The sequence below is a fragment of the Aplidium turbinatum genome, chromosome 8 (assembly GCF_918807975.1).
Source record: "Aplidium turbinatum chromosome 8, kaAplTurb1.1, whole genome shotgun sequence".
Classification (NCBI taxonomy): Eukaryota; Metazoa; Chordata; class Ascidiacea; order Aplousobranchia; family Polyclinidae; genus Aplidium; species Aplidium turbinatum.
This window is the reverse complement of record NC_137479.1, coordinates 27,112,278-27,125,414: the sequence shown is the minus strand read 5'-3', so window position 1 is coordinate 27,125,414 and position 13,137 is coordinate 27,112,278. Positions and strand designations below refer to the sequence as shown.

Sequence of the window (13,137 nt, the reverse complement as noted above, 5' to 3'; positions counted from 1 at the left end):
CGGGAAAGGACCGTATTATTACAGTAATACCAAAGATTTAAAACAAGTGTTTTTGAACGTATACTGGAAGGAGTGGTAATTTCAAACTGCGATTAAATAGCCATGTACGCTTGTATCTTTTTTTGTGACAAAATTTTTAAAGAGAAATTTTATTGGTTGGAATATCCCTCTAAGTATTGCTTCAAGTAACATTTAATTATATCAGAGATTTACGTAGGCTGTACGACCACATTAAAGAAGCAGGAAGGATGTTTTAGGATCGGTCAAACCATTAAAGATGAGTTTCTTTTATGCGCAACCATATTTTTTTACCAATGTTAAATTAATTTTGTAATTGATAGGTCTATAGGTTTTGCCTCAGGCAAAATTTCCACAGTTTTGCATTTGTTTTCTACAATCATTGCTACACCAAAACCGCAAATCTAGAATGGAAATGTCATGGGACATTTGGACAAAATTTAATTGTGCGTTGCCTTTCATTTACAAAGTAATGTTGCTTGTTTTTCCCAAAGAATGTTTTGCTTGTCTGCTTCCAAGAAATACACATAGGCCTTTGGATAAAAAAGGTGCACAAATTTGTTATTTTAGCATTCCAACGGCATACAATTAAAAAGAGAAAAGCACACTATACCTATACCTTTTGTGAAACACAAAATTTTGAAAAGTTGACAAAATCTGTTTTTCCTCAGAAACCTAACTTTGGTTTGATGAATTTGATCAAATACGTGGTGTGTGTTTTGAACCAAAAACATTTACAGGTAAAAAAAAAAACTAGGTAAAAACCAAAACAAGGTAAATATTTGTCAAGTTATTTTGACGTAACAAGCACCCCATGCACATTTTGACCTCAGCTTCTATATTGTTTGTTCTTTTTTTAAGCATTCTACTTTGTTATCATTACGGTAGGCCTAAAAATTGTTTTCCAGATCCACTACTTTTTGAAAGCTGCGATTACATTGGTCACTAGCGTGAATAATTCAAAACACTTTTTGTAATTTTACAAAACTATTTTTCTTTACAAATGCTTAACCATTTTTGTTGCTGAAATTTGTAACTCCGATTTTAATTTCAGAATAAGCCTTTGACATTACGGTTATGCAATACAATTGGCTATCGAAATCTGAAGACGTGTCGAGTTGCTTTGTCAAAGGGGCCATCAATGACCATTGTCTCACATAAATTTTTATGTGGCCACACTGACAAATGGGAGGAAGAACTACCAGAGAGAAACCAACGAACCTTAACAAAGCGAGGTGCAAGACAAAATAGTGGAAGAGCGGTGAATTTGTGCAGCGGAACAAGAGTAAAGAAAGTTATACTCCACGCTCATGAAGCAGAATATCCTTATAGGAAAAGAGAGCTGTTGCACGATCCGAGTAAGTAATGTCTGATCACATAACTGATATTTTAAAACACAGCTCTTCTTGTTACAACTTCTGTAACTAGTAAACAAACTGAAAACGTCGACTGTTGGTAGCTGGATGGCTTCGATAGATTGCCGGTGGGGGGGAGGAGGGGGGACTATTTATTATTCGGCAACGAGGAAATCAATTAATGTTGCTGAAATTCGTTCTGATAACAAATCACTGCAAATCTGTTTATGAATATTGTTGAATTGAATGTATTGCATACCTTGTCATGTTGATGAACTTTCACTTTCGTTCATTTTCATTTTGTTGATAAATTGCAGTTTCTCATGCTCTTTGAGCATAACACAAGCTATAACAATGCCAGCCAGTTTACGTTATTTCAATACCTAGCAACATTTATTCAGTGTAGATGTGGTTAGTTTGATTGTCAGAAATGTAAAAATGGCTGTAAAACGGTAAAATCATTGGTCTTTACCAATTACACGTTAAATGTGATTTATAAACATTCCCTTCCAGTTTTCAGGTGGCACTGTGTTTCTTATAGGCCTGTAATATAGTGGTCGTGATTATACAGTAAATGTTGACTTCAATTCTAGGCCAAATTATTTTTGATGAAGAAGTTTATTCGAAATACACGACTCAAGATTTCAAACAAAAGATCCTATAGTTCAAAAATATTTTACAATTTTCTTGCAGGAAATCATCTGTATCAAACTCATTACGTAGAAAGTTGTCAAGACCACGGATCTGTCAACGGATTTTACTGCAAAAAGCATCAAATTCGTTTTATGGCTGCTGTGTGGTCTCTTGATCCGACTTCTGATGAAATTTTTGTTAAAGATGTTGTAACTGATGGCTACTGTGCTTTAAGTCGGGTGTAGGCTCACACCACTTAAGTGGTTAGTGTTCTTGCATGCAAAACAGCGATTGTGGGTGCTAGCGGATTGAAATGTGAGAAGAAGACAAAATGTTGTTAGAATTTGCATAAAATGCTAATTTATTTATCTTATGTACAGTATTATTATGTTAAGACACGGTTGTTGTTCTTGACCATTGAAATTTATGGTTAGTTTCAGAATGTATCTTTTTGTAGTTAGTATCCTTTTCGTCCCGGACGCGTTAATGACAAAAAAATAAAATGATTGATGATTGATTGAAAGAGCTGTGCAGTGTAAAAATATAACTGACAACAAATCGATGATTTGATATTCGTCAACGCAACGAACGTTTCCTTATCGGAAGAAAGATTATTTTGCAGACAACCAAGTTGATAAGACTTGAGCTAATGTATTTTATGAAAATAGGTGCTGTTTACAGTGACGTAGCAAGGGTGTCTACCGCCAAGGACAATGACACTTCTACGATCTCTGATGACCATGTTTTTTGTTTTACATTTAACTTAAGTTTTTATTTCACCTGTGCATCGTTAAATAGAATGTAAAATAAATTGTGTGTCCCATGATGCTCTTTCCAGATGTCACCCGTTGTACCCCTGCTACGCCACTGGTTGTGTATTATTTAGATAGAGCGATTTAACTTACCTTCATATCTGTTATTGAGAGCAATTGCTTTCCTATTCTTGCTGAACATGCAGTTTTTAAAAGTTTAAATTTCCAAAAGCAACTTGTGATAGGTTATGTCCACAATTGGCATACATCAAGAATACTATATTTTTATTTATTGGCCTTGTGTTTTTCAAAAAAGAATATTATCTTATTTGAAATATCAAATACAAGGATAAAGCTAAGTAATGCAGCCTACAAAAGATTCTTAATCTACTTGTTTGAAAAGTTATTGTTTTTTTACAAATGATACAAATTGCTCTGCTGAATTTCAACTAATTGTGTTTTTGTGTTTTTTGTATTTCGTTGTTCAAGCTATTGATACGAAGAGAGTGCTATAACATGTTATTTGTTTAACACACTGTAGTTGACTTAGACTTTGTAAACTTTGTTAGATGAAGCTGCAGAGTTGGAACAGTCTTTTCTGTTTAACAAGATAAAGATACTGCAGTTTCACCTTGTTATTTATCAAATTAATCAAAAAGAAGAGTGAGAAGATGTGAAGAGAAGAGATCAGATAAGGATTTATAGAAGTAAGGAGGACCCAAGAGACTTACACCATACGGAAAGTTAATCTACTTCCAAAAAGGAAATTTAAAGTGTTGCAATGAAATATTTAAGCCCATCTATGTGCAATACACAGCATTACTGCCAATGTAGTTCAAATAGATTTTTAATTGCTATATAGCCTGTAAAAAATGTGAAAATAAAAAACTAAAAGTGGATTTCTGAGTCACAAACATTTTGTTTTATTGCCAACTAAAGCAGCGTATTTTCTAGTAAAATGTGTAATATAGAGTCAAGGGCCATGATAATAGGTTAGCTATGATACAAGCGTTGAATATATGTTAAGGACCGTAATATAGGGATATGTATAATATAATATAGCCAAAGAAATAAAGGGCCTGGATCGAAAACAAACAGCATTTTAAATGGAAACGTCAAAAAGAGTTATACCTGAGGTCTTAGAATAACCAAAAAACAGGACTAAAGTTGAATTTGAAAAATGTTATCAAATAGTCTTCCCCCTAGCAATAGTGCGGTTCCCGAAAGAGCAAGACCGCTATCCATCAGCGCAATTATGTTTAATTTGAGACAAAAAGCGTAACAACTATGATATTTCGTATTTTTGTATCGAAATTACCACACTTTTACGTCTCTAAACGATTAATATCTTTGTAGTAGATCTTGTGCTGATGGTCTCTCGCTTATGGGAAGCTCGCTGTTGACCTGACAGCGTCATCGATATGACGATCGGAGCGCCTTTCTTGCGACCACTAGCGGAAGGAATAATTCTTTTTTAACGATGCATAGTTTATATCGATTGATTATTTAATTTCACCAGTCAAGATTGCGTATATTCAGAGCAAAGTGCTTTAACAGACAAAAAACTGGTAAATCGGAAAAACAGGTTTTACATGTCTTTGTCTTCAAGTAAACACCACGGTAAAGTTAAGGCAAAGTTTTGTGAGATTAAAGGGCAGCAAAGCAATCTTAAAGAAGAAAAGTGTAGTTTGAGAGGTCTGGTGGGTTCTCATTACCCCAGTAAATTGTAATACGCTTTGTTATTACTTGTAGCCTACTAGCCATATTATTTAGGCTACCTTTTTTCTTAATTAACTTATAGAGATGGTATTTCACCAATACGCTGTTGGCGAGCTGTTGGTCCAATGTAGCCAACCTGTATCGTGTTGCAATATAAACATAAAGAGTACAATTGTTTTGACTGACATGCGGCAATAATAGGCCTAATAATGTCATGGTTTATTTATTGTCGCTCTACAATTGCTAAGATATTTTAGCGACAGGGATCATTTCGTACTTTCGTACGATATTTAGGATGCCATCGCATTACCGCCCGACTCATCCTCACTGCGTTATGCAAGAACAAACACTAACGGTAGGCCTACCGGTTTTAAACTCTTCGATTTAACCCCACCTGGAATCAATCTCAGGCCTACCAGCACTAGAACCGAAAGCAATAATCACTTGGCCATTGAGCTGGTTCTGACATGCGGTATAGCTACAGTAGCATACAGTAATTTGAAAACAATGATAAGAAAAAGTGTAAAATTTCCAAAGTGGTGCTTCGGGCAGTAACTTTCCATACTGTATTGAAAATTACTAACTTAAAATAAATCTTGTGTGTGTTGTGGTAATAAGCAAAATTGCTTGAGCTTTAAGCTTAAAGTAATTCACAACACTCGCCGTTGAGTTACGCAGAATCTGTACTTGAAATAGAAATTGCCGGTTATTTTGCTTTCAAAAACGGCTTTAGAATTGAACTGAAGATTCAGAAGCTGACGTTGTGCAAAAAGTTACACCTTATTTTTTTTAAATGTATTACCGTAGGCTAGCTCTGAATGGGTGCTTTCAATAAGTTATGACATCAACTGAATTTACACTAAATAGCCTACAGTTCTGCAGTAAAATATAAGCAGAAAAATTCACATGCCACTTCATTAAAACTCCAGGTTTCTGCAGGTGCGAAGGGAAAATGCAAAAAGAAAACTTACCAGAATAGTTTTTAGTCTACAGGAAGTGCAATGTTTCTGCAAATGACCTAATGTTAGCAGTTTGAACCCACTGTATTGTTAGCAGTTATAGAGCTGACAATACGTGCAATGTTTCAAAAACTATCCTAATGTTAGCAGTTCGAACCTAATGTTAGTAGTTTGATTCCAATGTTAGCAGTTCGCTTCTAAAGAAAAAATAATGCAACATTGTTTCCGTTTTTGCAAACTTTCTTGCTGGCTTCGCTCGCTCAATTATATTTCATTAACGAGACTCGAACCACAGGTCGTTTTCAGTAGTGTATGCAAAGGGTAAAAGTGGTAATGTTTGTGCCTCTCAAAATCTGGAAAAATAATGCAATATTCCGAAGTACAGATTGCTCAATTAAATGTTGATCAGTTAAGAATTAAATATTTCAGTGTTAGCCTAGCCTAATAAAGGTATGAGGTGAAATGAATTTTGTATAGCCTAGAAAAGGAAACAGTGAAGAGACCTCGAACGGAATTTCAAAATTTAATTTTATATCAATTCGATGCAAAGCTTCGTGAAAAAATAAATTGTTAAAATATTTTTTTGTGTTGATGAAAAAGATGATTAGAAACTTTTTCAATTTTGAACGAAATTTTGTAAATATACTTCTGCAAAATCATGCTTTTTTAAAATAAATTTGGTCAAATGCAAAGCGTGCGTTTCAAACGAAAGAAAAGTGTAATGGGCCAGGTACGAAACAAAGTTTTGGTAGAAAGTTTTCATTTTCGAACCATAGACAACAACCGCTAAGGTTACTTTGTTTTTCTTGTTTATGGTACGAAACAAAGTAGCCTACGATTTTTCAGAATTTTCTGGGGACAATCTCCCCACAGCATTTGACAGATCACTTGTTTTTTCATACTTTAAATTTTTGCATTATTTATTTTTTTAAAACTCTTGTGCCCCTTCTGAGACATTGAAATACATGATGCCAACAGAAAGCTTATGTGAATGAGTTCATTTCATGAATTTTACAGAAAAAATGTCATTGTTCATTTTTACTACTGTATAAAAATTTGATTCAAAAATCCGCTTTTCAGCTTACGAGTGAACGATTTAGAAAGAAGCATTACTTCGCATGCACTGTATGTTGCACTACTGCGTTTTAAACTTGAACCTTTTCCTATGAGTACTGTAAGCTTAGCAGCGACAGGACTGCTGAGGTGACATTGTCATCCGCAAAAAAAAAGAATTTTACGTTTGAGTTGAAGATATTGAGCTGTGTAGCTTAAAAATACATCAAGATTTTAACGTTTTTAAAGCCACCTCAAGAATAATTGTTCTGCTTAATAAACCAGGCAATAATTAGGAAGCCTTGCTTAAGCGATTTACAATCGCCGGAGGTAAAAAGCTTCTGCGAATCTAATCGGATTGTTTGTCATTGCTGACACTTCATCAAAAACGAAGCCAGAAGCATCAAACCACAAAATGCGAACGGTAAGTGAACTAATAATAAAATTGTGAAGCAGAAGAGGCCTTTCGTTTAAAAATTCAACAAATTATAAACTTCCATGACTTTTTTTAGTTGCTGATTTTAAATGACGTAGAAGAAGTATAGGCTTCTGTATAAGCTTTTCCAATGCTTTTATAGTGTAAACACATTGCAAAGAGTGTTTCAAAAAACGTTACGGAAATGACAAAAAAGTGAAAATAAGCTTTATGACTGCAGGCAATTGCAGAACATCTATGTTAGACTTTGAAAATTGGCGAACATTGAGAACAGCGTCTTATCCGTGAAAAACAACTTCCCATTAAAATTAAACTGCTTTGTAAGTATCTTTAACCGGTTAAATATAGATTTTAATCCACATTATTAATCCATATCACATACAGTAGGCTATTTTTCATTTTAATTCCACCAAATATGTGCTATTGGATGATGTTAGACCACCAAAAAGAGATCGATTCTTGTGTGATGAGTCATGCAATATATTAGATTTGCAATATATTAGCAATAAGTTTGCACTTTGCAGTGGCCTACATGTATAAAGCTAATGAAGCTAAATAATAATAAAATTAAAAAAATAATATATCTTATACAACCAAGCAACCACACGGCATTTAACATAATGGATTAAAATTGAACATAAGCTATAAGCTACAAACGTTTTCGGCCATACACACGTTAGCCCTTATCAAGTAACAAAAAATAACTGCTTATCATATCTACAATGAAAATGAATAACTGATCTAAACACTGAATTGAAAAACGAAATGCAAAATGAAACGGCAGAACATAGAAGAAAGGTAGTATAGACAATAAAGACGGTTGCTTGGTTGTATATGTCTGTGGCTGAAGAAAGTAACCTCTTTACCAAAATTGTATAATATATCTTAATCAGATAAAATTTAATAAATAACTCCCACATGGTGTGTAGTGGAGGATAACACTCCGACACCCAGGGCCGTTGAAAGGATATTTCAAGAAACTTTTAATAAAAAAATCAAAACACTTTTAAAAAAATTAGATAAATATTTAAGCAATGCGAGGTGATTTCAAGTTTTTGGGCCCCTTGGAAACATTCCGGGCCCCTAAAATCATCCTGGGCTTGGGGCCAAAAGTGACCCCTAGGTCCCCCCATGGCCATCTAAAGATACGGCCTGATTTGTCACATTTTGCAGAAATTTCAAGGTTTTTCTAACTTTGGGCAAACGTTTAAATAAATTTTTCTAAAAATTAGATTTTTACGCTTTCTTTATTCTTTTCCCCAGATGACACAATAGGTTTTAACATCCTCACATGTTGAAAAACAAAGAAAATTTGATTTCGAAGATTTTAGTCAGACTGTTAATTTTCAATAACAGTCTGATTTTGCGTTTTTCAACTTAGTTTTTCTCATTTGCTACTGCTTCCCCAAGGCAACAAAAAAGTTTTATGTCATTAGGTAACCGCAAAAAGTAAAAACATTTCAAAAAATGTCAGTCAAGCACTAGCAGTAGCTGTTATCAAAATCTGCAAAATGTGACAAATCAGGCCGCATCTCCTGGTGGCCATGGTCCCCCTGTCAACGCTATTGCCGGGACTTGTGTGGAAATGACTGACGTGCTTCCGAGTCAACGTTTTGCAAGATGTGCTAGTTGGCTTTTGTTAGTGCCTGGGATAAAAAAAAAACTGAGCCTGAAATACTATAACAGCCTTTGTATACAGTAACGTTGATAGGAGGTACAGGGAATAATTTTGGACCCAGGCTATGGCATAATTTTAGTGGCCCGTTATCTTTCTAAGTGGACCAAAAACTTGACGAAATCACAGTGTATTTTTTTGGATATAAAATAATGTGTCTTTCTTAGAAGGATCTAAACTTGGAGCCGGAGGATCGCATTGGTACCGCCCCAAAATTATCTCCGCTACGGCCCTGCCTATATATACATTAAATACGGACACACTATCGTTTTTATCCTTAAAAATATTTGTTTTTCAGAATGTTTCTGGTTGCACACTGTTTGCAACATGGATTGTCCTGGTGCAACTTTGCTCAGCATACTCTGGCAATAGCAACCAACGTCAACAGCAACATTTCCCCAGAACCACACCAACTACCGTCAACTACACACCAGCGCAGCATTTTTACGCCGTCCCACAGTATCGAAGGCCGAGACCAGGTCCAAGACAAATAGTAAGTTTTAATGACGTTATAGTCTGCAAAGTAGTTGCATTGTTAGGCTATGTGGGTTAATCTGATTGATATAGGTCTACCGCATGGGTAAGGTTACTGTAGTTCTACACTTTACTGCACTTACGGTATAAAAAGACTAAATTGAGCTTTTCTTCTCAAGTCAGCTGAAATAGATGCTGATCCTTTATACCATAGCGTACTCTGTTTGTATGCAAACAATGCTTTCATAAAATATTTACATTTCCGTTCAGTGCAGTCAACAAGTGCAATTTCGTTAGCCTTTGGTCGTAATTCAATAAAGACGAATTAGCACCACAAAACAAACTGAATGCTCGTTTTACAGAAGATCGCTTCTACGTAACATAAACTATCAGATTAGGCTTAATTGCTGTACATTGTACACAGTGGCGTAGCAGCCACCTGGCGGTTCTGGCTCTGCGCCAGGGGCGCAGGCTGCAAGGGGGCGGCAAAATGAGGTTGCACAGTGCACACCGCACGAGAAATGAAGTAATGCAAAAATAAATAAAAAGTAAAACAAGAAAATGATTTACAAAGAGACAGCTAGCAAGTAAGACGATGCATGTTTCAAGCTTTGAACAGATTTAAACTTGAAGCTGAAACTAGGTTTACCGGCATACACCACTTGAATGATATGTTTGGATTATTGAATCCTCACGCGCTGTTGCAAAGCGAAAGTCACAATGGATTCACCAACGCTTTTAAAAGCACTTATGACGACGAGATGGACTTTTTGGAGTTAGCTGTGGAAATTGACAGATTTAAGAGGCTGCGGTCATAGGCGTAGCCAGGGGGGGCGAAAGGGGCCATGGCCCCCCCCCAAATTTTCAAAGTTTGGATTCCGAAGTTGAACCTTTTGTTGAAAAAAATATATAATATAATTTGTATAAATTTATATCGTTTTCCAAGATATCTGGCTATTAATACCCCCCAGGACTTGTTTTAGACACACAGAAAGACACCAATAAATTTTGCAAATCCTAAATCGTGCAAAATTTACTCGATTTACGCTTCTTTTAACTAATCTGTGGAAGCAATTTCAGAATCGCTTACTCTGTTGGGTTTTTGTGTAGCTGAGTTTTTTGTGTTCTCTAATTTTAGCCGCAGTTTTTGCCCATTCGTGTGTAACAGCTACTTTTAATAAGTTAATAGCTGTTTATCTGCTAATAAATTATATGCAAATATTGCCCTGAAAGTGTTTCCAGAAAGCGCTATAATCCATTATTTGAGTGCAATTTTGCAAAAAATTTTCGGGGAGCATGCCCCCGGACCCCCCTAGAATACGCGTGCCTTTGGCACGCTATAACCCACCACCACTTTTATTGCTTCCCTTGCTCAACCCACCAGGATACGCCACTACACATCAGGTGGCGATGACTTAAATCAAAAACTTTGTCGTTCTCTTCAATTTATCAAATATTTGGCCCCCCCCCCCCAAATTTTTTTTCTGGCTACGCCACTGGCTGCGGTGCGAAGCAGTGAAACCAGGTTTGATCGTAATTTAACAGCGTTTGATGCAGGCTATTACAGTGGTTAGCTAAATCACACCTACTTGATTCGACACCATATTTATGCTTGTGCCTGAAACTTTATCTTACTATTGGTGTTTCAATTGCGAGCTGTGAAAGGAGTTTCTCAAAGCTCAAAATGATGAAGTCATATTTACGTTCTACCATGAATGATGATCGGCTATCAGCTCTATCGATTCTTTCTATAGAAAAAGACTACGTTCAAAAACTTGATTTTGAACATATTATCGCTGATTTTGCTTCGGCGAAAGCTCGAAAAGTTCAATTTTGAGGCGGCTATTGACCTTTTATTTGCCTAATACATTTGTTGTCCATTTTTTGTCTTTTATTTTTGGCCTTAGCGCTGAGACAGCGAGGCTTCTTTCTCAAGCAATGTAGAACTTCTGAGACGCGGCACATTATTTGTAATTATTTTGATTGAAAAGATTGCTTGAACATGACACTATTTCAAAATTTGCTGCCGTCTACTTAGGGAGGCATTTTCAACGAAAGCCAGGGGCGGCAGCATATGCTCCTACTCCACTGATTGTACAACATAACAATGCTCGATGTTATGCAAAGCAAAATCAAGTAAAAGAGGTCATTTATTCATGTAGATTGTTATAGGTGATTTACGAAGCATCAATTGCAATAGGCTAATACATCTGCGTGGCAATTGGTTGTAAAGAGAACGGTTAAGGTTGATAACTGTTGGACTTCATTGCCTATAAGCTACCAACTCTAATCATTACTACTCATCTCAATTATCTTGTAGCCTTACCAACTGACCCAACGACGGTGCCGATCAAGACGATTTCGGAGCTTGCGAGCTTGTCACCTTGACCCTGACCAAGCATCAGAACTAGCTTCTGGATACTTATGCCAAACTAGAGATATATGGACCCCACAAGAAGAGCAGCAGTCTCATAGTGTTTCCAAACGTTCAGTCAATGCGTGTGGAGGAACACGAATTCGGCAAGCTATTTTGGAAGCGGTGGACAATGAAGGAAATTTACGAGAACTTGTAATAGACAGAGGTGGGACACTTTGCCTAATGCCTATACAATACAGTATAACTCTAATAAGCCAATTGAGCACTTAACTTTGAGGAATGATCAGTTTGTTTAATCTGAGTCATCTTTCAAGTTAAGCTACTCTTTCTTACACCTACAGTAAGGCCTATGTACCGAAGACTACGTTTTAAAATTTCTGGCAGGACATCTCTATTTTGAGGTGACCAGGCTGACATTTTTTCATTTAATCTCTTTCTTTGGCTTTAAGAGAAATGGTGCTTTTTCTTGCTTGAAGTAAAGAACAATACCTTTCTTTCCAATGGGTATTTTTACTTGCAGACTACTCGATAAAGTTAGTTGTAGCCTATATTATATATATTTGTATAAGCCTACTCGCCAATCTTGGTAAGATTAGTTTCCACAATCCAACAGTCTACGAGGTTTATGAGCTCCGTTAAGTTATGTTAACCCTGAAAGTATGGCCAGTGCAGTCCGGGAACATCGTGAATTTGGGGTGGTAAAAGGATAGACCCTCGGCCCCAGAAGCTCAGACGACGACGACGACGAACCCTGAATTTACGCAACTTTACAAAATAGTTTTTCCACAAAGTTTCAAACTTATAAACTCTCATTACAAATCAGTAGGCTACTACTTGTGGGCATTGTAGTTCAGTCAATTAGTTTTATCGTAAAAAATACAGCGTATCCATCATAACTTAGCCAACATTGAAACTTGACGGTCATGTTGGGACGTTGTATCGTTTCTTTGAAAACATGTAGTCTGCATTGGGCATTAATTTTAATTTTCTTATTTGCAGCAAACAATTTATATCAGACGATTTTAGTGGAGACTTGTTCGACCTTTGGAGGTGTGTCTGGCTTATCGTGCTTGCAGCACCCGATCACATTTAAAGCAGCGGTTTTTGACCTGGATCCCAATTCAAACGATATTTCTGTTATTGATGTTTCGACCGATGGTTATTGCGCGCTGAGCTTCTGAGACGGATGGTGCTCACACGGTCCTGATGACAATGTTTTTATTTCTTAGTTTTGCATTTAGGCCTACTCTTCGTTTTGTAGAGACGAGCCTTCAAATTTGTATCCTTTTCATGATTTGAAAAACACACTTGCCCTACGCAGCTTACCAGACTAGATAAATGAAATGTAGATCTAGTTAAGCGAGCAAAACGTGAGAGACGATTTTTTTGAAATGGAGAAAAATTGTAGGCCTATGTTTTTTTTTGTGTTGAGGACTAGGGCAGGTCGATTTTAAAATTTGATGTGGAATAAAGTACCGGTAGCTGCCAATAAGTGAAAAACGTCTTTTGCAAGTAAAAAAAATAAGTAAAGTGCAACGATCGCTTGCGGAAATACGATTAAGTTCTTAAAAGTTGCTCCCCGCGTTTTGTTTGAAAAGCGCGAATATGTAGCGCCGTTAGCGGAAGTCGTCATAACAGCCGCAAACGCGCGATGACTTTCTCCATACTTTTTAGATGATGTAGGCC

At 36.3% G+C, this 13,137-nt stretch overlaps 2 protein-coding genes across 2 annotated transcripts; both read left to right on the top strand.

Annotated features, from left to right (window-relative positions):
* The first annotated feature begins 1,159 nt into the window (after positions 1-1,159).
* Positions 1,160-3,296, top strand: LOC145776213 (uncharacterized). The gene is made up of 2 exons (XM_082587615.1): positions 1,160-1,376; positions 2,067-3,296. The coding sequence occupies exons 1-2, from the start codon at positions 1,160-1,162 to the stop codon at positions 2,249-2,251; spliced, it is 402 nt and encodes a 133-aa protein (XP_082443741.1). The 3' UTR covers positions 2,252-3,296.
* Positions 3,297-6,774: 3,478 nt separating this feature from the next.
* On the top strand, positions 6,775-12,849 carry LOC145776303 (uncharacterized). Its single transcript, XM_082587705.1, has 4 exons — positions 6,775-6,913; positions 8,899-9,093; positions 11,395-11,656; positions 12,451-12,849. The coding sequence occupies exons 1-4, from the start codon at positions 6,905-6,907 to the stop codon at positions 12,630-12,632; spliced, it is 648 nt and encodes a 215-aa protein (XP_082443831.1). The 5' UTR covers positions 6,775-6,904; the 3' UTR covers positions 12,633-12,849.
* Positions 12,850-13,137: the final 288 nt, after the last annotated feature.